This window comes from Lepidochelys kempii, chromosome 2 (assembly GCF_965140265.1).
Source record: "Lepidochelys kempii isolate rLepKem1 chromosome 2, rLepKem1.hap2, whole genome shotgun sequence".
Lineage (NCBI taxonomy): Eukaryota > Metazoa > Chordata > Testudines > Cheloniidae > Lepidochelys > Lepidochelys kempii.
In genome coordinates this window covers 114,260,884-114,285,353 of record NC_133257.1, presented here as the reverse complement: position 1 = coordinate 114,285,353, position 24,470 = coordinate 114,260,884, and the positions used below count along the sequence as shown (strand labels likewise).

General features: G+C 39.3%; 1 protein-coding gene across 1 annotated transcript in view; it reads left to right on the top strand.

The window, feature by feature from the left end:
* The window catches only part of TMEM170B (transmembrane protein 170B), a 36,586-nt gene extending 13,165 nt beyond the window's left edge, over positions 1-23,421 (top strand). The window contains exons 2-3 of the mRNA XM_073332056.1: positions 3,305-3,475; positions 9,792-23,421. Of these exons, the coding sequence (XP_073188157.1) occupies positions 3,305-3,475; positions 9,792-9,922 (302 nt within the window). The 3' untranslated portion in view covers positions 9,923-23,421. The remainder of the gene's footprint in view (positions 1-3,304; positions 3,476-9,791) is intronic.
* Positions 23,422-24,470: the final 1,049 nt, after the last annotated feature.

Genomic DNA, 24,470 nt, shown 5'->3' with positions numbered 1-24,470 from the left:
AACAGAGCTGTAGACTTATGTTTTTGGCTATGCTTGCAGATAAACTGTGTTCAGCACTGGTTCAGCTGGTTGCACCATCAGCAATGGGTATATTTTACAATGTAGAAAAGGCTCTAAAAAGGCAACCTTGAATGGATTCAGTTAAAGAGAGAGCACATTTTACAGTGGGTCATAAGCAGGGCCTGTGTACTTCATGGGACACTGGATCCATACTTTGTAGGAAGGTTTCCTGATTCCTGCCATATGTACTGTTCTGTGTTATACTTTAAACATTCACTTGAGACTTTTATTGAAATTAATATAAAGTACTGTGACGGGGCAAGGTCAGATGGCTATAGAAAAGTAGCGGGAGATAGATATATTAGCTCCAGGCTATACAAATCCCTCGTACCAGGATAAGTGAAGTGGCAGCTGCTCCAGGTCAATTAAGACACCTGGGGCCAATTAAGAACTTTCCAGAAGGCAGGGAGAATGCTAGGTTGATTGGGACACCTGAAGTCAATCAGGGGCTGTCTGAAACTAGTTAAAAGCCTCCCAGTTAGTCAGGTAGGTGTGCATGTCAGGAGCTGTGGGAGGAAGTTGCGCTGTTGGAGAGACTGAGTAGTACACACCATATCAGGCACAAGGAAGGAGGCCCGGGGGTAAGGGTGAAGTGGAGCTTAAGGAAATGAGGGCTGCTGTGGGGGAAGTAGCCCAGGGAATTGTACATGTCATGTTTCTAAAAGGTCAGCTACCATAGCTGATACTATTAGGGTCCCTGGGCTGGAGCCCGGAGTAGAGGGTGGGCATGGGCTCCCCCCCACGCCCTTTGCCCCCTGATTAATCACTGAGACTGGGAGACAACAGAGACTGTGCAAGGACGGATAACTTCTCTTCACCTCCCTCGCTGGCTTATGATGAAAATGGCTCAATAGACTGTGACCCTTGTCTCTAGAGAGAGAAGGGTTACGTGGAGGGTCACAGTGAGCCTCTGAGGCTAGCGAAATCCGCCAGGAAACGTGGGACCCACGGGAGGCAAGGACAGAGGTTTGTCACAGTACACACAGGGAATATGCTACAATTCGTTTTCATGATTAGTACAATCAATTCAATTTTAATTGATTTTTGGTTTGTTTGTTTTTTTTCACTACAATAAGTGTTATCTAGTTCTTTGGCAATCTTTTGACAGTCTCTTAAAAATACTTTATGCTACCCCTAACTTTTCACTGTTTGTTTTTAATGTATAACTACATTTTAGAAGTTGAGGGGAAAGCTAGAGATTTTGGCATGCAAATAAGGGATGGATAAGCACCCATAAAGAGTCAGGAGATTTGTGGGTTTGAGGCACGTAGCACTGGAGTGAATGGGAGCATTCTTAAGTGGCCTTTCTGATTTCTTAGTAGTTCTCTCATTCCCATATACCTTCAATGATCCTTACTGCTCCTTTACTTTCAAAGTAGTAGTAACATTTATCTGACATTTAAAAGGGGGAACCTGTTTGTATTCAAGCACATGTATTACACCATTAAGAACTTCAGTTTTAGTGGTTACCCAGCTGTGACAATATAATGTCGGCATATTTTGAAGAAATAGTAGAAATTACTAGACTGACATTGTTGACTAATTGTAAATAAGCAACTAGAAATATAAAAACCATTTGTAATTTGACTCTTTATAAACATTAGGTTTTTGACTTAGGTACAGTAGAACCTCAGAGATATGAACACCAGAGTTATGGACTTACCGGTCAACCGGACATCCTGTGGAACCAGAAGTCCTCAATCAGGCAGCAGCACAGACTAAAACAAAAAAGCAAATACTATACTGCCTCAGAGCGTTAGCACCCAGGCTCAGGGCTTCAGCCACGGGGTTTGTAGTTGCAGCTGGGGCGGGGGGCTTCTTTCTCTTGGGAGCACCGGGGCTCCGATCCCAGTTTCAGCTTCACAAAGGGTGTTGGGGCTTCAACCCCACAGGGGGCGCTGCGGCTCAGGGATTTAGCTATGAGGGGAGCACCAGTTCCAGTCCCAGCGCTACCTCTGTAGCTAAAGCCCTGAGCCTTGGCACCCCTCTCCCCAGCTGAAGCCGGAAGCGGAACCGTTGGGAGCCCTGAGCCCCAGCACCCCCCGTGGGGCGGAAGCTGGGAATGGAGCTGTGGGGCTGAAGCCCTGAGCCCCAGCACCCCTCACAGGTCTAAAGTGCTGAGCCCTGCTTCTCCCCCAGGGCAGAAGCCACAGCCACCCGGAGCCCTGACACGCCACACCCCCTTTGCAGCTGCCAACCCAAACCCCCTCACCCCCCGCCATATGGCTGAAGTCCGTAAACTTTTGCTTCAGAGCTATGGAACATTTCAAAGTTCGGGCCAACCTCCATTCCTGAGGTTCCAAGGTTCTACTGTAGTAAAAATTCCGCTCCTTTGGGGTGAATTTGTTCGTCAGAACTCTTCATTTAAGTTTTTGATTAGCTAAGGTGCTAGCCTTCATCTTATTTTCCCCATTTAAATCACTAATCTTTGCATCTTTTTAAGCTTCCTTGTTAAATATTTTTGATAAGCTTGTTTGCATGTGATAGTTGAATAGTTCTACAGTAGATACTATATATTAGCGTGAAAGTACAATGAAATTTGGTTTTAGAAACAACTTGAGGGAAACACGTTGCTTCAGAGGTGCTCTTCTGATGAAGGTGGACCCAAATTTTACTTGGAATTTTTGGATATACTTGGGGGTGTTTCTTTAAGATGTTTGGCCTAATAGGTACAGTGTCTTGAGCACATACCGCTATTTTCAGATTGATTTCTTCTGAAGACGGAAATCAATGTTTGTCTTATAAAATACACAAAAAGAAAAGGAGTACTTGTGGCACCTTAGAGACTAACCAATTTATTTGAGCATGAGCTTTCGTGAGCTACAGCTCACTTCATCAGATGTTTACCATGGAAACTGCAGCAGACTTTATATACACACAGAAATCATGAAACAATACCTCCTCCCACCCCACTGTCCTGCTGGTAATAGCTTATCTAAAGTGATCAACAGGTGGGCCATTTCCAGCACAAATCCAGGTTTTCTCACCCTCCACCCCCCCACACAAATTCACTCTCCTGCTGGTGCTAGCCCATCCAAAGTGACAACTCTTTACATAATCAAGTCGGGCTATTTCCTGCATAGATCAAGGTTTTGATCATAGAAAAGTACTCCTTTTCTTTTTGCGAATACAGACTAACACGGCTGTTCCTCTGAAACCTGTCATTATAAAATACAGTATTTCTAAACGGCTTGCTTTATAATACATCAGAATATTAACTTTTATTTGACTGCTTTCTTTTCAGAGATGTGGTACTGGGTTTTCCTATGGGCTCTCTTCTCCTCTCTCTTTGTCCATGGTGCTGTGGGAGTGTTAATGTTTGTGATGCTGCAGAGGCATAGGCAGGGGAGACTAATCTCTGTCATTGTGGTCAGCATTGGATTTCTGGGTTCTGTATCTGGAGCAATGATAACCAGTAAGTCTATTTTGTTTTTACATATAGTTTTACATCTTATTTTTAAAAGAACGTTATTTCTTAGCTATTCTGATAACTGTTCGTACAAATTTGTTACCTTAATCATGTAGTTTTTCCTATGAGAATGTCAACTTGGTTGCTCCTTCTCCTGTGTGAAGATAAAGGCAGTACAGAACTGTCAGAGGAGCAGAGGACTCTTCAAATCTCTGTGTCCTCATATTTGCAAAACGAGGGGAGACCTCTGTTCTGGAAAGGGTGTAATTCCATTCTTCTTTACTGAGACTGGAAGCAACAGCTCTCCAGTCTCCTGGGGTTCTGTGATAAGTGTTTCTAGTTATTGGAAGGAAATCATGTATTCTTAGACTTTGTCTACGCTGCCACTTGAATGACACAACTTTTGTTGTTCACAGGTGCTTAAAAAGCCCCCCTTTTCCCCCGCGAAAGACACAAGTTTTGTGGCAGCAAGTGGTAGTGTAAACAACACAAACCCCACTCATGGGGAGTGGAAGTATTTTGTTGGCAAAAGTGCTGACAGACAGCATTTACACTGACAGACTTTTAGCGTCACGGTCTTGTCGCTAAAAGCTGTGTAGTGTAGACAAAACCTTAGTCTCACAATGGTTTCCTCTGTATTTGGCTTGCCACAGTGACTCTGCTGGTCTTGTCCTACTACCTGGTGGTTAGGCCACCAATAACCTCAATGTCTTGGATCCCCGCTTTGAACCAACTTATGCTCTGACAGGAAACAATTGTCCTGAAGGAGTTAGACCTCTGAGCAATCAGATGCAGACTAGACAGACGGGCACTTTTCTGACAATGTGGGAAATCCTCTCTTCAAAAGAAAAAACCTCTCCACTCACTCATCGCTCAATCCTTGGACCCAAATGAGGAACTAAGGCCTTGTTTTGTCTATGTGAGAATTGCATGGATATAACTAAAGCAGTTCAGAAATGATTTAGTTAAATTGGAGCAACCCCTTTTAAGTGAACCTCCTATTTTGTTTTGACTGCATTATTCATTTAGCTTAAGCCAATTACTCACCAACTTAAGCTAAATCAAAAAGGTTCTCTAAGCAAAATAAGAGTCTACACAAGGAGGTTGCACCAACTTGACTAAATCTGTTTCTAAACTGATTTAGTTATATGGATGACTTATCATGCAGACAAAGCCTAAGAGTTGGAGTAAAGCCCAAAAAAGCAAAGGGGTAGAAACTTGTATTTCATTCATTAAAACAATGCCCATGTACGGAATTTTCCCACACTAAAGTGAATTGGTTGAACAGAACCACAGTAGACTACAGGAGTAATTTCAACCAAGGAGTCATTAGTACCATCAGTGGGATGAGCTAAGTTAGATCTAGATCTCTTTGCAAACTGGATAAACTGAAGTCTAAAGGTTCTTGTTAAGGTGTAGGGACCATAAAACCTAGGCCATTGACTCCCTACTTCAGCTATAGGCAAAATGTCATCCCTATTCCTTTTTGTCCCATTCCACTCCCTCCAAGGATTGGTCAGGAAATCAGGTGAGAGAAAAAGAGTATGTTTCTGGCTTTATCACATTCCCTGGTACTCTGTAACAGCTTCAGCAACAGTTTTGTTCTTAAAAAGAAAAAAAGTACTTGTGGCACCTTAGAGACTAACAAATTTATTTGAGCATAAGCTTTCGTGAGCTACAGCTCACTTCATCGGATGCATACAGTGGAAAATATAGTGGGGAGATTTTATATACACAGAGAACATGAAACAATGGGTATTACCATACAGACTGTAACAAGAGTGATCAGGAGAGGTGAGCTATTACCAGCAGGAGAGTGGGGGGAAGGAAGGGAGAACCTTTTGTTGTGATAATCAAGGTGGGCCATTTCCTGCACTTCACAAGAACAACTGTAAAAGTACAAGCCTTTTAAATAGGGCTGTCAATTAACTGCAGTTAACTCAAGAGATTAACTCAAAACAAATTAACTCAATTAAAAAAATTAATTGCAATTAATCCAGATTTAATTGCCCTGTTAATAATAGCACTTTAAATTTATCATAAATAGGTTTGGATGTTTTTCTACATTTTCAAATATATTGGTTTCAATTACAACAGAGAATACCAAGTGTACAGTGCTCACTTCGTATTAATTTTAACTATTTGCACTGAAAAAAGATAAACAAAAGAAATAGTATTTTTCAGTTCACCTCATACAAGTACTGTAGTGCAAACTCTTTATCGTGAAAGTGCAATTTACAAATGTAGAATTTTTTTTTTTACATAACTGCACTCAAAAACAAAACAATGTAAAACTTTAGAGCCTACAAGTCCACCCAGTCCTACTTGTTTAGCCAATCGCTAAAGTTTGTTTACACTTACAGCAGATAATGCTGCCCACTTCTTATTTACCATGTCACCTGAAAGTGATAAAAGACATTCACATGGCACTTTTGAAGCTGGCATTGCAAGGAATTTATGTGCCAGATATGCTAAACATTTGCATGCTCCATCATGTTTCGACACTTAGATTGCACTATCTGTTTATCTTTTTTACGGTGCAAATAGTTGTAATAAAAATATTAAAGTGAGCACTCTACACTTTGTACTCTGCATTGTAATTGAAATCAATATATTTGAAAACGTAGAAAAACATCCAAAAATATTTATAAGAAATTTAAATTGGTATTCTGTTGTTGAACAGTGCGATTAAAATTGTGATCAATAGCAATTAATTTTTTAATCGTTTCACAGCCCTACTTTTAAAACATTCTCTTTCCCCAGGATACTCCCTGTCTCAGGCAAGAATGGGGTGTTTCAGGATGACCCTCTAACTTTGCTGTCCAGTAAAAGCAAAAGAATAAAGTCACATAAACTGTACACACTCTGTCCATACACTGGCAGTGATTCCTGATAGATATCTGCCACCCCATTCAGGAAGTTACTAGTTACCATAATTATTCCAAGCCTTTAGGTATCCGTGCCTTAAAGGGTATTTTCATTGCAGTTTACTTCCCAATCCAGAATTGCCTTTTTTTTTTTTTTTTTTTTTTTTTTTAGAATGATCTAGATGGCTCTTACTGTGGGTCACACTTACATAAGGTGTTTTTTAATGTACTGCGATAGTTGAAGCTGGAGAGATATGGTACTGGGGTTGGAATTTAAAGACATTATGTTTTTTTTATTGGAACGGATTCACTTCCTTTATGCATAAAAGGAGGAGCAACCCAGTTGTTTGTCTGAGAGTTCTGTCTTGTGGAAAAACTTTATAACAAGTAGGCAAAATTTGTTTTTGTGTAAATAATGCACATTGCCATGTTTTTTGAATGTGCTGTACTCCTCAATCTTTCAGTGCATCATTTCCAAGGGCTGGCTTAGAACACTGCATCACTAGCTGCTAATCAAGATACTAGAGGAGCAAAATAATTTTATTAGCAGGTATTGTCTGTTTTGGCAAGTGGCAGAGAACACTGCTGCTTAACCTGCACAGCAGGCTGTAGTAAACTTGTTAAGATCAGCTATGGCCATGAAATGATTTTTTTCCCCTTCTTAATAGTTTACTGCATTGCAAATTGTGATGTGAATTGAGGTATTCCATCCTTTTCCTGTTTAGTATTGTACTTCAGCTAGGTTAAATTTAAAGTAATTATTTCCACGTGACAAGACCAACTTGAGTTTCCATTTTACATTTCACATCTCCTGCTTCTGTTGTGTTTTTGGGAAATGCAGAATAGCTTATTTAAATAAAGAAATTGTAATTTGACAAATGGGAAATCCTGTCCCACTAATTGGCAGGAAGTCCAGAATCTCTGTGCCAGGAGAAGGAATATTTGTTAACTGCACTACAACTAAATGTTGACAGAGCATGCAAGTTGTCTAATGGAATTTAATGTTTGTAGACAAGAAGCTGTAAGATATTGATTAAACAACATTGGACAATGTCATGCATATCTCTTTTCTTCTTGCCACAATGTTCTAGATGCAGGAATTTTTGATACATATATTCCTCAGATGTTGTTTTCTCTCTTTGCTCCCCTACTTATTTGCTGCTTACTTTTCTGTTTATTATGTTGGCAGACTTCAACCAGTGTGTTTTTTGGCTCCATTCCAATTTTCCTCTGTTTATAAAATGCAAATGCTGGACACACCCTAATTTGAATTTGACAAGAATAGATTAACCTCTCAAACTTTGGTAGTTTGAGAGACTTTTAACAGCAATGACTTTTTTTCATCTAAATATTGCAAGCCTTTCAAGAGCTCTTCAATCTCTGTCCCAACTATTAAGACACTAGAATTTGAGACCATTTTTTAGGAATGCTGTTTGTTAAAACCAAGCAGCTGGATTTCAGTTTGGGGTGCATTCACCAACAGAAATGCTCTCAAATGCAGGAAGAAGGGCTCTGTCTAAAGAATCTGTTTGATTTTGACAGTGAATAGGCAAGAAACATTTAGGAAAGAGTTTGTCCCAGGTGGTTGAAATAATATAAGCGTGGTATTTCTGGTGAGATACTGTAGATGGCAGCACAGAATAGTTTTTCTGAGAATAAAAAAAATCCCTTTTAACCTAACCAACCCCAGTAATACCTACATGGAGTGTATTGTTTTGAACACAGTACTTTGTGATTTGGAATAGCAGCATGCACTATGGTTGGTATGAAAACAAGATTTTCTGGTTTTAGAAGGTGCCAAATTAGATACATAATTAGACATGTTGAGCCTGAAAATCAGTTCAAAGTAGTGTTTTTCCTTAAAGTTAATATTCCTTGCTTCTGTTTACTTTGGCACACCATCCCATGATACATTGACCCTACAAAGGGCTCTTTTCATGTTTCAACTAAACCTGTCTTCATTAATGTCAAATAGTGTCCATATGTTCTCCCTACTTTCTGGAGCCTGAATAGGCTGTTTCTTTTCCTTGTGATCTTTAAGTACTGAACTGTAATAAAGTGGCATGTACATTTTCCATACTAAATGTGTACCATTCCACCAACCTTTTATTCCTTTAAGAAACTGCTTCTAATGCTGAAATAGGATGTGTTGCCCTCCATATGTTTTCTGAAGGCATGAAAAAGAAGGTGCACTGAAAATGGATTACTGTGATCCAGATCATGCTAGCACATGGGATAGCAAATAGAAAAATTAGTTGCTCTTAACAGAACTGTTGCAGGCTCTTATATTCTTCTACTGACAGACTGCAAAGGTACACTAAGCAGGACTGAGTTTCATTGTAACGGAAACATCTAGCACTATTTTGGAAGGCAAAGATTAAATGTTATACAGCAAAACCTAATGTTCCTGGTTCATAGCTTCATCACTGGTATAGCAGTGCATGTTATTCCCAACTGTTGTTCACTGCTAATAATGTCACTTTTACTCATATTACATCACTGGTGAATAAGACTGCATGATTTTATTCTTTGATCTTGATTTGTGAAATCTCACATACTGCATGTGATATTAGCAAGCTAGTAGCAGTCTGGTTAATTTACAGTATGGTATTCTATTTTTTTAGTGTACCAAGAACCTATCTTGGCCTCTTGGTGCTATACAGACTTTTGATGAAAGCCCCCATGCAGAAGTGCAAGAAAAATTATTTCCTCGCTGTTAAACATTATATAGAACATTATATTGATATTCTTTTTCATATATTCTGCTGAGTGATATTGCAACATTTACTAGTATTATGTTTTTTTATCTACCTCTAATACAACTCTTAAAGATTTTAGCACTGGTAAGTCAGAATGATACTGACTTGCTATGATGAAATTGAGTTTAGTCTCACTAAAAATAGTTTATGGGGAGGGGAACCCAGTTGAAATGTAGAACATTGTTGGGTGATATAAATATTTTACTGTATCTGAGCTTTGCAAAATTCAAATGTTTTTGATGGAGTGAATAAAACTATTATTTTCTTCATTATAAGCATTGTTATAAGGGGATACAAGTAGACTGTATCAGTTGGTAAATTTTCTTGGCAATTTTGCAAGGCTTCTTTACACAAAGATAAATAGTGTGAAAATGTCTGAGGAAACTGCAAAACTTAACAAATTACAAAAATAAGTACATAAAATGTATAAGTATTTGTTTGAAAGTTAGGAACATTTGTATATATGTGTGTAATTTCCTAGGTTTTTAAAAACTGCACTTCAGCTGGGAAACTATACTTAATGCCTATCATGACAGTGAGAGAAGTAAAGCAAATTGGTGTTAATAATTCTGCAGTAATAGTTTGATAACAGGTTTGCTAATAGAATATGTTGAGACCTGATATTAATCATCATAAGCCTCCGCTTTGACCTTTTGTTCGTGTAATAATTTCACATGTTTTTTCTTGTGATTCTAGGTGCAGCAGTAGCTGGAATTTACAGAGTAGCAGGGAAGAACATGGCTCCTTTGGAAGCACTGGTATTTGGAGTTGGACAGACAGTACTGACATTGATTATCTCATTTTCAAGGATTCTTGCTACACTTTGAGACTTCTGTGAAAACAGTCAGTTGATATAAGGAAACCTGTTGTCTGCAGAGAAGTTTCCTGAAAGTGGCTTCAGTGGCTGGCGGACATGGATTAGTGCAACAGGAAGAATATGGGACCTGAACTTCAAATCTAGAAGTTCAGTCAAGTGGGAAAGGACTGCCCTCTAGTGTCCACACTGTTTTACTACTGCTCTGCACCTTATGTGCCTCAGTCACAGGAAAGGTGCAATTAATGTATGTGAAGTTGTGAGATAAAGCACCTTGAAGAGCTGCCAATCAGGTTAACACTTGATGATGAGATCATTGTTCTTAACAGTGTTGAAATACAGGGACATTTCTGAAGAATAGGTACATGTGCCAAACTTGAAGTTTAATTTTTTAACTATTGATAGTGTGAACATTTGAAATTGTAGTAATAGAGGAGTGCTGTGAATATATTCCACATTAATTCAGGTAAACTAGTAAGGTACTTGCATTTGTTTAACTCAATCCTACTCAATGCTGAGTGTTACCCCATTCAGCATATGAAGTAACTACTTGTTTTTTTAACTGTACATGAGTATTACTGGGATATAGGACTGCAGCAGCTCTGTTCATAAAATTCATGTGGTTAGCACTATATGTAGGAGGACTTTAGTGAAGCAATTCTGTGAGGTTCACCACCTATAGAAAAGAGATTTTAATGGTTTTATTTCTACATACTTGGTATTTTATCAGTCCAAAAATCATCAAGCAGACTGTGAGTAGGGCAAACTAAGTACAATCTATTATGTATATTTACAAATGAAATTTAAATTATTCCTTTACTCATAAATTTTGTTTGAAATGTAGGTATTCATTAACCCTTCTGAAAAAGGTACTTGTGTTTATCTTCAAAGAAAGAAGTTGTTTCCAGTGTGATGTCAGAGAAGTTACTTGTTGCAATTAAATCTTCTTTTTAATGATATTTAAAAACCAGAACCAGTCTTTAATTCTGAAACATCTAATGTTTAAAACATGGTCTGATCTAGGCTTTGAAAGAGAATTAAAAAAACAAGTAAAGAAACAACAAAGAAAAAATTGAAAGGGATTTTAAGAAATATTTTATGTTTGGTACATGATTGTTCCAGTATTCTGCTGAACAAAAATGGTAAATTTAATGTTAAGATCTGGTCTATCAGTATCAAAACTGGAACAATAGTGCGATGCATGAACTTCCTCATTTCTGAACACATTTTATCCTATGTGGAGTTTTCAGATATTTAGCTTTCAGTAGACTTGTGTTCTTTCTACTTTAAAAGGAACAGTGGTAATATGCATGTAAAATGCACATATAAAATGGTTCAAAGTGAATAGAAATTTTAAAATATTACAGGAGTGCAGAATTCAGAAGGGCAAGAAGGTCTGTGTGAGGAAAGAGGGAATCATTCATATCCTGCTTCAGTGGAGTACTTTACAACAGTTGAATAAATGTGTGCATAGAGAGGGAGGGCTTATGCACCAAAGGTGTTGCTGTCATGATGTCCAAGATTATTCCAGGCCTGTTGAAACAGTAGTATTTGCAGCACTATCAAAAGGACACTGTCACAATGGTTACTTAAAAATCACTTTGCTCACTGCTTCAAAATACAATAAATTAAAATCTGATTTTACCATTTTTCCTCCATAAACATTAGTTTATCAGTTATTATTCGTAATTGGTAGGCTGCTGCTATCTGTAGATAATTATTTAAATTTTTCTCAATAACTTAATTTATGAAAAATAATTGATTGCAGATAGTCAACTCACTGACTTAAAAAAAAAACTTAGTATAAATAAAATAACTGAAGTTATGTTCTTTCTAATTTAATGTGCCTTGGAGAGAGAGATTTTAGGGGAAGGAATTTAAATAATTTTACTGTCCTCTTACTGCTTGTTCTCTTGTTGCTTTTACTAACAGATTTGGTTATCTGATGCAATGGTTTAATCAACAGAAGTACTGGGAGGAGTAATGAATTCTTATGACGTGACAAACTATGGAACCACGTTTTGTCTGGATCTAAAAATTCCTTTCCTAAAACATAGTCTTCGGTAACTTGAATAATTTCAAGACTTCTTAACTTTCACTAGAAAGCTGCATCTTAGATTTCAGATTTTTTTGCACATCTAACTAACTTGCTGTTCTATTCATAACGTTGTTTTATGACAATTTAACATCTTCAGTCTCACCGTATTAAGCCAATGACTACAAAAGACACCATTACTCTTCAGTCTCACCGTATTAAGCCAATGACTACAAAAGACACCATTACTAAGTTCAGAAGTTTGAATGAAAATTAAAATTTCATTGAATGGTAAACTGTGCTTTTCACCTCAATTGAGGTGCCAGTGAAGTGTTTGCTAATGTGTGCCACCTTATGATATAGGTCAGCATTTTTCAGAGGAGGAAACCTCTGCAATATTAGGACCAGCTGTTGAATGATCTTTAGCTCAAGCATGTATTAGGTTTAAAAAATATATACGTTGCATACAGAATTGTCACTCTCTAAAATATGGTCTGAGTTGCTTAGTTGTCTATGTGTACTATATGGTATTAATGTTTAGCAACAGTAGGCAGTCAATGTCCAAGTGGCTCACCAAATGTCAATAGGACAAAACTATCAACTCTGAGGAAGAATTCTTAACTGCTCTCCTTTATGGGGGAGATATGAGGATGACTAGCTTGTCACAAAGTACAGTATTAACTTATTGCCTTTCCACATTAAAATATAGTATTTGAATGAACAAGCAGTTACCAGTGGTGAAAACATCTTCAGTAGCCTTATGCCTTTGAAAGAAATAGATCAGTTTCAGCCCTGAAGTTTTATTCCATTGACTGCTTTTGGGAGTTAGATGGCTGTTACACTCTTGGGCCCTTATTATAAAAAATGGTAATAGTCTAAATGTATACACGTAATAACCGGGAATGGTCTTTTTATAATCCATTTTGTGAAAAATATATTTTAGAATTTGCGCATGCTAGTAATTCACACAACATCTCAGAGTAAATTTCTTGGGACAGTGTTATTTCTTTTATTGTAATAGTACTGTGCAGTATTTCAAGACCAAGGCATCTTTTATATGAATGGCCCTAAATGGATACGCTTGATGGTTATTATTCACTACAGTAGTGTAGAAGTGCAATATATCTACACAATTCTGGTCTTTGGAAGAATGGCAGTGTGGTAATTGATGTGAAGAAACTTCAACCACTTGTAACTTTAAGATAGAAGCTCTTTTGGTTTTTCAAGATTTAAATACCAGCTCACTCTAATTATTAGCTATGCATCACTATAAAAAAAGAAGAATTCTGTTTTCAGATAGCTAGAACAGCTGTATTATATGAAGAAAATATTACAGATCTTTTTAATTTTTGGTGATAATCTTCTTATGTTTATTGAACTGATCTCTATGTACCATGGTTAGCAATGTAATTCTGGGCATACTCCTCAGTTGTTTACAGCAACAAATGACAGTAGTTAAACCAGTTTTAATGTACGAACACGGGGACCAAAGAGTGATTTATACTTCTGTCTTTATCTGTAATGTTACATAGCAGTATAAATATATTTCTAATGTTCATTGAATTGTGATTGTTTTAATCTAAGGGAAATAATGATTCTTTTAGTTTTGCACTTTGCTATTCATTTGTTCTGTTTTTTTGTTTTTGTATGATCAGTTGATTTTTATTTTAATTACATGTCTTTTTTGTTGTACATAGTACCATCTAGTAAATAGCTTTTTGTATAATAACTGTTTAGAAAATCTGTCCTTATGTTTGTAAACTTCTTTTTCACTTGCATGTGTGTTTTGACATTTCATTCACTGAGCATATTTTAATATGCCTTTAATACATTAAAACGTAATATTGCATCATTAATGTATTAGCTTTATGGCGCTGTACATGGTCATCCAAAGTAGTTCATTATAATCACACCCTATAGCAAGATGATCAGGAAAAAGACTTGAAGTTTTGCTCTTGAGATGTGGTAGTATTCTGGGTTGTAATTAAGGATGGGTGAATCTCGCTTTAGGTAAAATAAATGGACCAAATTGCACCATAACTCAGAAAATGATACACTCACTCTATCAGGTTTTGTTCAATTGCTGTGCTCACTTTGGAAGTGGAAATAAAGAGAACCTGTTATGGTATTTTTGTCATGGCCAAAATTAGGAAGACAATTGTTATGAGGCTTGCAGCCTGAATTTTTCAGACCAAGGTACTTGAGGTAAGGAGAAATCTCAGTGTGCTTATCCAAACTACAGTGGTATTGTGTGTGTGTGTGTGTGTGAGATAACTAGTAAGAGTTGTGAGGCACTGGGTGTTTTCTATGCATTAATGATCTAACCAGCCATTAAACCCCAGCTAATCTCTTCGGCCTTTATTGTAGCTGTTAAATACATGTAAAGATTTTGTTTAAACTGCTGCATCTTTAGAGTAGTTGTTTTTGTCTCCCCCCCCTCCCCCCGTTTCTGCATATAGTATCTGTTACCCATGAAACATGTTACTGTGTTTGGCAATCAGTTCTTTTCTAGGGAACACGTGACCTATATTTTAAGAACCTTAAATTCATTTGCTGAGTTGCAATGATTTTTGGAACATTTAAAAGGCCCCTGCAATTCTCCCGTCTCTGATTTTTTTTCTCCCCCCCCCCCCCCCCCCCCCCCGAGCAGGACAACTTTTTGTTAATTTTTTTAGCTATTTGATGGTCAAAGGCAGATTAGGCAGGGACAACTTTCATATTCTCTTCCCCTGGCCTCCTATGGCAATGTTTCTCAAATACAGCCACTAGTGGGTTTTCTTGCGGCCACAGCCTTCTGGGCTGTAGATGGGTGGGCGAAGTAGCGCATCCTCCACCTTCCTTTCACTGTTTCTCTTGGATGCACTGCCTTGGTGTTTGGTTGCTGGGGCCTCCACCTGGAGTCAGCTGAGGCACAATGCTGTAGGAGCAGGCAGATGGTGAGTTCTTTTCCTTCCCAGGGGTGGTAGGGCTCAGGCTTTGAGCTTCAGTGCTGTGGTGGTGGGGCAGCAGGCTCTGGCCATGGGGCTTTGGACTCCAGCTCCGGGCTCTGGCTGCGCAGTCACAGGCCTGCTCCAGCCACACGGTTTCAGGCTCTGTCCCCGGGCCCCATGACTTTTGGCTCTGGTTCAGGCTCAAGCCCCCCACTGCCTCCCCCAGCCACCCACCCCCATCTTGCCTGGCACCCACTCCCTCCCCAACTCTCCATCCAGGGCTTAATTTGTCCCCAGGCTTGCCAGGGCTGAGTAAGTCTGCTGTGAAAAGTGGTATTTGTATGTTTGTTAATATCACTTTTAGCAACAGACTTACTAGCTAGCAATAAATAAATTACAATGATTTGGACATGTATATATGCATATTTATTTTGTTTTCCTAAAGATAATTCAATATTTTAGGAAAAGTGAGAGCAGCCACCAGTAAGAATTGTGCCTCCTCCACCGTCATGCCTCTTCCTCCTAATATGGGGGATGATTTCAAACAATTCCAGGACCTACTTAAAAGGGTAGCAAGTTCACTGGACATCTCTCTGGAAGAGGTCCAGGTGATACAGCACAAACTAGTGGACATTTTGAATACATCCTCTTCTTTCAAAATTGCTTTACCTATGAACAATGCAATAATGGAACCTGTCAAGACCATTTGTCAGACCCCTGCAACTGCTCCTCCAACCTGCAAGAAGGCTTGACAAAAAATATTATGTGCCAGTGAAAGGCACAGACTTCCTCTTCTCCCATATGGCACTCAAATCACTGGTGGTTGACGCATTCCATGAATGTGACAGGCAACAGCAGCCCAAGCACACACCTTATGATAAGGACTGGAAAAGGCTTGACCTTTTCAGCCACAGGGTTTACTCTTTGGCTACACTACATCTCCGGATAGCCAATTATGAGACCTTGCTGGCAAAATATGATTACAACTACTACTACACAGTTTTCTGAATTTATTGACTTTATTTCCAAAGATAAGAACAATTTTCAGGAGTTTTATCAGGGACAACTCTTCTCTGGAACAGCCCTCCAAGCTGCATTGTTACTATGCCCCTCAGCGTTACAGCCATGCTCCGTATTCACAGCAACACCGGCATATGAGAGTCAGAGGCCATTGAGAAGATGACAGCCTATTTTTTCAGCAGCAGCGTCGCAGCCATAGACATCCAGGCAACAAATTTGAAGCTTTTGTTGAGGGCCCAAGAGCTCCATGTCTTTCTGTGCTGAAGACGTCTACTCTCTCCTGACCTTTCAGAGATCGCCTAGTTCCATTTTATCCAATCTAGAAAACGATCACATCTGACAGATGGGTGCTAGAAATCATACAACTGGTTACTCCAGCCCCTTTCTTTTCAAACCCCTTATTCACCATCCCTCCCATCCCTGTTCAGGGACCCCTCTCATGAGCATCTACTGTGTCAAGAGGTAATCCATCTCATAAATCTAGGAGCAGTAGAACCTGTTCCAACAAGACACAGAGAGAGGGGATTTTTATTCCCACTATTTTCTCATAAAGAAAAAGTTGGGTGGGTGGAGACCCATACTTGATCTACGGTGACTCAACAAGTTCGTGAAGACACAGCACTTCAAAATGGTCACCCTAGGCACCATAATTCCAGCACTAGAAAGAGTGGATTGGTTCTCGGCCCTCGACCTCCAGGATGCGTATTTTCATATAACAATCCATCCCTCACTTTGGAGGTTTCTCTGATTTACTTTTGGACAGGAACATTTCCAATACAAGGTTCTTCCTTTTGACCTATCCAATGCCCCTCAAGTTTTTTCAAATGTACTAGCAGTGGTTGCTGCCTACCTCAGCAGAAACGGAATCATGATAATCTCGAACTTGGACGACTGTCTGCTGAAAGCACCAACACGGCAAGCAGTGTTACAAGCCGCCAAACAGATGGTGACCCTCTTCACGAGATTAGGACTCCAAATAAATGCACAAAAGTCCACTCTAATACTAGTGCAAGAGTTGGAGTTCATTGGGGCCCATCTCAGTTCTCCCAAGGTGTAGCCAGACAGCCAGCCCCCCCCCCTCTCAGACCAGCATTGCTGGAAACACAGGAGGAAGCAGGAACAGGGCACTTAACATATATTCCAGCACAGCCTTTGAAGCTGTGAAAGCACAGGTGTGCTGCTACAATGTGCCTCTGGGAACAGATACAACGATTAAGCTCACAGCAGGCAGAGGCCCTGTGACAGACATGGCTGTTAGCCCCTACTAAATAGCGTGATGCACACACACCAACATCCTAGTTGGGAAAATATTTACCCTGATAAAAGAAATGTCCAGTAGTCGAAACTTATTGTTTCTCTCCTTTGCAAGTGTAAACTACTCTTGTGAAAGCTGGCGTCACCCCGACAGACCAGCCTCAATTTGGCATAAGAAAGGAGAAAGAGAATAAAGGAGTACAGAGGTATAAGTAGGGGACCTACAGCACCATGATTTTTGAGTGCTTTCACTATCTATCTGCTGGTCAGATAAGTGACAGCCTCCCAAGGCTTCTGCAGCTAAGAGGGTCCCTACGCCTTGTCCCTTATTCGTCTTTCCGTGGAATTGAGTGACCGATCCTGGCTTGGCACCGCTGGAATCGAGAGATGCAAGGAGGGTAAGAAGCACCCACACCTGATCTCCTATCTTTAGTGTACACATATTTTGAAATAGAGCTCTATACTTTGTTTTCTTTCTTTGGGATTGTGGCTTCAGTTTTGTAACTTGTTTGTGTGTGTAACATCTCTACATTTAAATAAGTAGGCACTAGCAATTTTGTAACCACATGATTAGAATCTAGCTTAATAAATTTTTGGTAACCATTTATGCATAAGCCTGACTTGTTTTCTCTGGTTTACTGTAAAGCAGCCAACACAATTAAAGAACCTCAGCCGTTTTGGCTCTAAAGCCTGGCCATTAGGTGAGAGTACTAAGAGCCTAGCGTTGAGTTGTGCCGCCTCCACGGGGCAAACTCTTGGGGCACCTGTCAGTCAATCCTGGCTGCCTGCTGCGAAGGAGCTCTGAGCTCTAGCAGTTAAAGTCACGGGTGTGGAGAGGCTCTTAGTGCTGCCATTGGGGCACCTGTCAGTCAGTATTGACTGCCCGCTGCGAAGGAGCTCTGAGCTCTAGCAGTTAAAGTCACGGGTGGTTAGGACCTTGGGGCATCCGTCAGCCTAGCCCGGGCTGCCCGCCGCGAAGGGACAGTGCGTCCTAGCGGTTAAAGTCACGGGTGGTATAAACGGGCATAGCTGGCACCTCACCAAACATCCTTGGCCGTCGGCTAACACAAGGCCATAGCCTCTCTACGAAGGCAACGTTTTCTCACTCTAATCAACCTCATATCCACGACATGAAACAGTCCACGGGTATCTGACAGGACTTGCCTGCAACTTCTTGGCCACATGGTTGCCGTGACCTTCGTCATCAGATGCACAAGATTACACGTGTTGCCTGCAAGCATGGCTCCGTTTAAACTATGTCCCACACAGACACAGCATAAACATCGACCTCTTGCTTTCCTTAACAACGTATTTATCATGGACATCTGTAGGGCTGTAACCTGCGCTTCAGCCCATACTTTTACGCAGCATTACTCATTAGAGCAAGAGGCAACATCTGATGCCTCTTTCAGACTCACTGTGCTGTCTTCTGTCATGACTTCAACTCCGAAGCCCCCTTCTTCCACCAGAGGGTACTGCTCCAAAGTCACCTAAAGCAGAGCACCCATAGGCACAGCACTTGAAGAAGAAGAGAAAGTTACTCACCTTGTTGTAGGTTCTTCGAGATGTGTGTCCCTGTAGGTGCTCCACTACCCTCCCTCCTCACCTCTGCTTCAGAGTTTATCACTTAATCTCTGCAGTAGAAAAGGAACTGAGGGGGTGTTGGTCACACAGCGCCAGTTAACTGCCTGAGGTGGTACGAGACGGGGACCGCGCATGTGCGATCCAGCCGGGCACTGCTACCACAAATCTCCGATTACAAGTGCAAGGGCACCCAAAGACCTAAAGTGGAGTACCCATAGAGAGACACATCTCAAAGAACCTACATTCCTGCACAAGGTGAGTAACTTTCTGATCCTGGCAGTCTGGATCCCTGTCAGCTTTGCTCCCTGCTCCAGGCAAGCTCTGCACAGCAGCGAGGAGGAGCAAAAGCTGGAGCCACCACTCGGGGAGGCTGCAGGGAAATTTTGGGGCTGGCTCCCACTTGCCACCCTGACAGTGCGCATGCTGCCCAGGTGCCCTTGCACATGTAGGCCCAGAGGGGGCCAGAGAGTAGAGCGGATACCAAGAGGGCTAAGGACGTTGCTCCCAGGAACTCTGGAATACATCTGGAGGACTTCTGGAACCTGAGTCAAGTCAGGGGCCGCATACACATGGGAAAGCAATAGGATTTGGACACACAGTCGCAGCTTAATATGGGCTCGGACCCTCCAGCCCTGCAGGGTCCTGGAGCCCTAGGTTTGAGCCCTACGTGATTGGGGTGTGGATGCCAGGGGGACTTACGTTGCTTACATGGCCTTATGTTGCTGTGTAGACATACCCCTAGTGGCTCAACATGCAGAGCAGAAGCCTCAGTCCTGCAGCTGCTCAGCCTGTAATTCTGGGGCAGGTTTCAGACCTATCCCCTTCCCCAATCTCTGACTGCAGAGTATTGGAGAGGAGATGCCTGATGAGCAGGAACCTCACTTCACCACACTCAAGTCTTCAGGAACTTGTCAGATGCAAAATAGAGGGGAAGGAGAGAGCACCCCAGAAAATTTCAAATTGGAGGGAAGAGGAATAATTTTGAACTGTTTAAAGGGACTCTTAACTTGAATTGTCTCAAAAATTGATTCATATTTTAAATTCCAGTTTCTGTAGAACAACTTAAATAACGCGTCCTGATTATTTAAAATTTCTTTTATAAGAATTTTTCTTCTCCCCTGTTTATAAAGGTATGTTAAAGGTGAAACTGATTATATGCAGTGCTGTCAAATAGACATTGAGTAAAATATTTTTTCACAAACTTTGAATTACAGTAATCTTATATGTAACTAACAGGCACAGAATTTTCAGACAAACTTTGTTTTCAAGTTACCTTATTTTAAAATTGGGATTATTTGTTTTCACTACTGATATACTTAACAATCTCCATTGTGTCAGCAGTTGAAAGAAACTGACACAAACCCTATTCCCTTCCACATACATTTGTGAAGGTGGAAGTTTCCATGCAGACAAAAATATTAGATCCTTATACTCACAATAAGATTAAGACTTGCTCTCAATTCTTCCATGTAGCTGATGTATTGGTAGTATTTCTCCTGGGCACCCCCTTGCCTCTTAACCATTTTTTGTGTAGTCTCTTCTCTTTTTTATGGACTACATTTAAGGAACTAAAAATTAGTTGTTGACGCTCTTGGACAGTAGGTCTATTTCTAGCTTTCAAATTCACCACCTAAAATTAACTTTTGGGATATCCTCACATAGCCTAATTTAACACATCATTCCATTAGTTTAGCAGGGGCATTTCAAATAATGACTTGCTAAGGAAATATTCTGCATTGCAATTGAAAGGAATCAGTTTTATAATCCCCTCTTCACATATCTGACAACCATTTCTTTCTACTGTAGGAGTTGGTTTTGTTGTATGTATACTTGAAACTTGAAGTTATAGTTGTAATTACAGTCCAAAATAATATCTGTAGCTAAACCATCTGATCCATCATATGTTGGAGCTTTGACCAGTCTTCTGATTTTGGACTTGTAGATTCTAGTTTAAAATAAATACAGAAGGTAAGACAAGTGTCCATGAGCTGCTTGAGTATTCTGTTAAATGGAACTGTACATATTTCACTGACATTCCAAAAATAAACAATATTGTGAATTTAAATCCCAAAAGTGATCATTTAAAAAAATGCATCAACTCATCATCCACAGCAAGCAGATCTCCTGAGTAAAATTCACTCTAATATAGTGGCCAGCACAAGGTCAATGCACTGCTGAAATCCCCCTTTATGCCCTCAAAGTACAGCTTAAGTGGGCCTTCGGTGGTACATAGGCCTTGCGCTAGCCTCTGTGGATGGGTGTATTTTACCCTGTTTTGTTTACTCGAGTGACAAAGCTCTTGTTACCTTTTCACTCTTGACAGAGGTAGAGACCCAACACAGCTGTGTGAAAACAAGCTAGTTTCTATTCAATCTTGCCTGCCAACAAATTTTTTAAAGTAAATTCCATTTGGTTCCGTGCATTGTAACTGCAGACCGTGGCCTGCAGAATCCTTACTACCTACTTACGGTGATTCGTGAACCAGAAAGACCATGGCTTGATTCCAGACTGTAAAAGTTGAAGCAGTTAAAGCCATCCTTATGCTTAGTTTACATGAAAGTTTAATATGTAGTGTAATTAAAAGAGATGCAACATCAGACCCCGCAGTGCTATTTTACTTCAAAGTAATTTCCAACTACAGCAGAGCTAAAAGTAATTGATTTTAGAGTAGAAGTATGTGAGGATATCTACAGAAATATTCCTCTTACAAGAAGTTTTTCACCTCAAATGTTCATCTTTCAATTCCATGATCTATTACACTGAAAAAAATCTATCAGAAGTAGGAAAATTTGTTTATATTTGAGATTAAATCACTAAAACTGCATGAATGTTAACTATTCCCTTTATCAGTAATCAAAATGAATCAGCATTTGCTCTTCCAGCTTCTATTATGAGCTGGGGAAACTAATCTATAAGCCAAACTAAATAACTAACATTTTTTTCAATAAACGCTGAAGATTAACTGAATAAGTAATTATTGACTGATCTAAATAAAGCCATTTTTCTCTGAAAGCTAGCCCCTTAGCTTGATACTGGTAATTTAGTTATTGTCTTAAATAATGTCATCTGTTTTCAGAGGAATGTTGGTAAGAATGGTTAGGTTGACAGGTGTTTGTTCTTCCCATTTAAAAACTGTGTAAACTATATAAGTTGTATATATTGATATAGTAAAAATCAAACTACAAGTTAAAAAATGCTTAACATTTCTCTTGACCTATGAAAGTACATTGATTGTGTACATTTCTGGTAATCCTCAGAGCAGGGATAGTCAAAAGGCGGACCATAGGCCAAATCCAGAATGCCAGGTGCTTTTGAATGGACCACAAAATATTTTTATTTACTTACTATGATTGTTGTTTTTTTTATTTTCTCTGGAATGTGGACCTTGACTAAGAAATTTGAACTTTTGACAAAAAATAATTGACTACCCCTGCCTTAGAGTTTTAGTTGCAACAATACAGTCTATGAAGGCCGGAACTTTTAAGTTTTTTTTTAAAAAATATTTAAGAATCCAGTAGAGACTCTTCAAAAGAACCATTAGGGCTAAGCTAGTTCCCACCATATGTGAACATCTTGAATCAGCTGAAAAAAATCAGACATCACTTGGCCCTTATGTAATCAGATAAAAGGGAGAAGAATAGGATTTCTGAGAGGATTAATAAAATTAAAAATCTAGTCTTAATAGTCATTGCAGTAGCAAGCTGATAAAGATCGATTTGGATTGAATTTATTTTGGCTTTTGGTCAACCATGATTTAAATAATAATGTTCAATTATAGGAAACCTAGTAGATGCAGCTTCTCCAGGCATTAGAAAAATGGAGGTGGAGAAAGTGTTATGTGATTCCTAGTCTATAGTATGTTCCTCTTTTAGAAATAAAGGCCAGATTCTCAGATGACACAAACTTACATTAGCTGAAAATTTGCCCTGAGGTTTATTGTAAAGCTTAAAGATAGCAAGAATAGTGAGAGTTGAGAGGTAATTTAATTGAGAAATTATTCATATTACGTTGTGTGAAACAGTATGTTTAAAGTTAGTTATATCTGTATGTACTGCATGTTATATAATAGTTTAGCTCTAATTTAAGATTAAAATACTTCCATGGATGATACCTAACAATCTGTAAATATTGTATACTTTTAAAATTTTTATAAAAGCAACTTTTTTATTTCCGTATTTGTGTATAAACCTTACTATGAACCTACAATAATTTCTTGACTATAAAAGTTTTGCAGTTAATCTTCTGTATTTTAATTGCAGTAATGATCTTAGTATAGCCATACAAATGTTTTTTCTCTGTTTCTCACAGCACATTCACCTCTCATTTTCTTCAAAGGGTAGCAATAAAAGTTGGCATATTACTTTAGATTAAAGCAAATTTTTCTGCACATATTTCCACTCCATTGCTTCAGCTACAAAGCAGTGATGCACAATTGACATTGCCCTGTCTAGTCATAAGATTTCAGGGGGTCTTTATGCAGTTTTCATCTTTGTAACATACTGGAGGAAATCTTTGGTAATGATCTATATACAGTAACTTACAAATTAACCCAGTATGTAGACAGTACTCATTGTACAGATTTATTTGATTAAACATTGGTTAAAAAAAAATACAAATCCCCAAGCCAGTATTTTAATAATGTTCTGTAACCTGTTTCATGCACTTATAAATAAATTGATCTTAAAGCTGTATGTATTGCCATTTTCTTTGTGTAATAGCATGCCTGTACAAAGGTTGACAATCAACAATATAAAGGGATCAAAGCCAAAATAATCACTTAAATTTGATATCAATCTGTGGTGCGTATTCTTCCAGACGCTTGATGTTCTGCTACTTCATGTATTTGATTTCTGCTCTGTAGCTGCACAGTAACCTCTGCATGAATTATGTCATCACTACATTTAAATGTTGTTGTGACTGAGTGCAAGTTATGTTCTGATTCAGCTTCTCTAATCAAATGTTCATGAACATGCTTTCTGTACATGGAATTGTCAGTTTCTAAACTCTAATGATACTGATCAAATTTGCACATCCAAGTACAAATAATTGTGTATTGTTTGCCAATGACTAGCTGGACCCACAGATGGCTGCATGCACATAAACAGTATGACAAGAAATATTTTGTGTGTACACACACACACACACACACACAACTAATATTCTCACAGCAAATAAGTTAATAGTGCAAGTTGATCACTTAATTTGGTTAATAACATAGCAAAAGCATCCTGACTGGTTGTTAATTTAGGTTATTTAATAATTAAATCACATAGTGTTTAAATATGTGCTGCAAAGAGCTGAAGGAAATAAATTAAAAAAGCCACTTGTGGCTCATGAGCCGCAGCCTGAGTATCACTGCACAATATGAAAGCTGGGTTATTCTTCAAGTGCTCGTCCCTATTTGTGTTCCACTGTGGGTACACATGCCTTTATCTGAGACCAGCAAATTCTTCCAAGTAATGTCCATTGGTCCACACCTGCACCCCCACTCTCTTCATTCCACACAGAATATAAGGGTGGGGTGGATCAACCACCTCTCCAGGTTCTCCTTACCCATTGCATTGCCAGAGAATTCTCCACTGTTCTCCAGAGCGGATCCTTCTCTTCTGTAAATATTCAGGTTATTTGTCAGTTCATGTTTTATAGTTCCCTAGTAAGCGTTAGAATCCCCTGGCTGGGGAACGCACCTTGTCTCCCAGTGCAGGTCTTAGATTATGCCCAGCACACCGGTCTTCAAA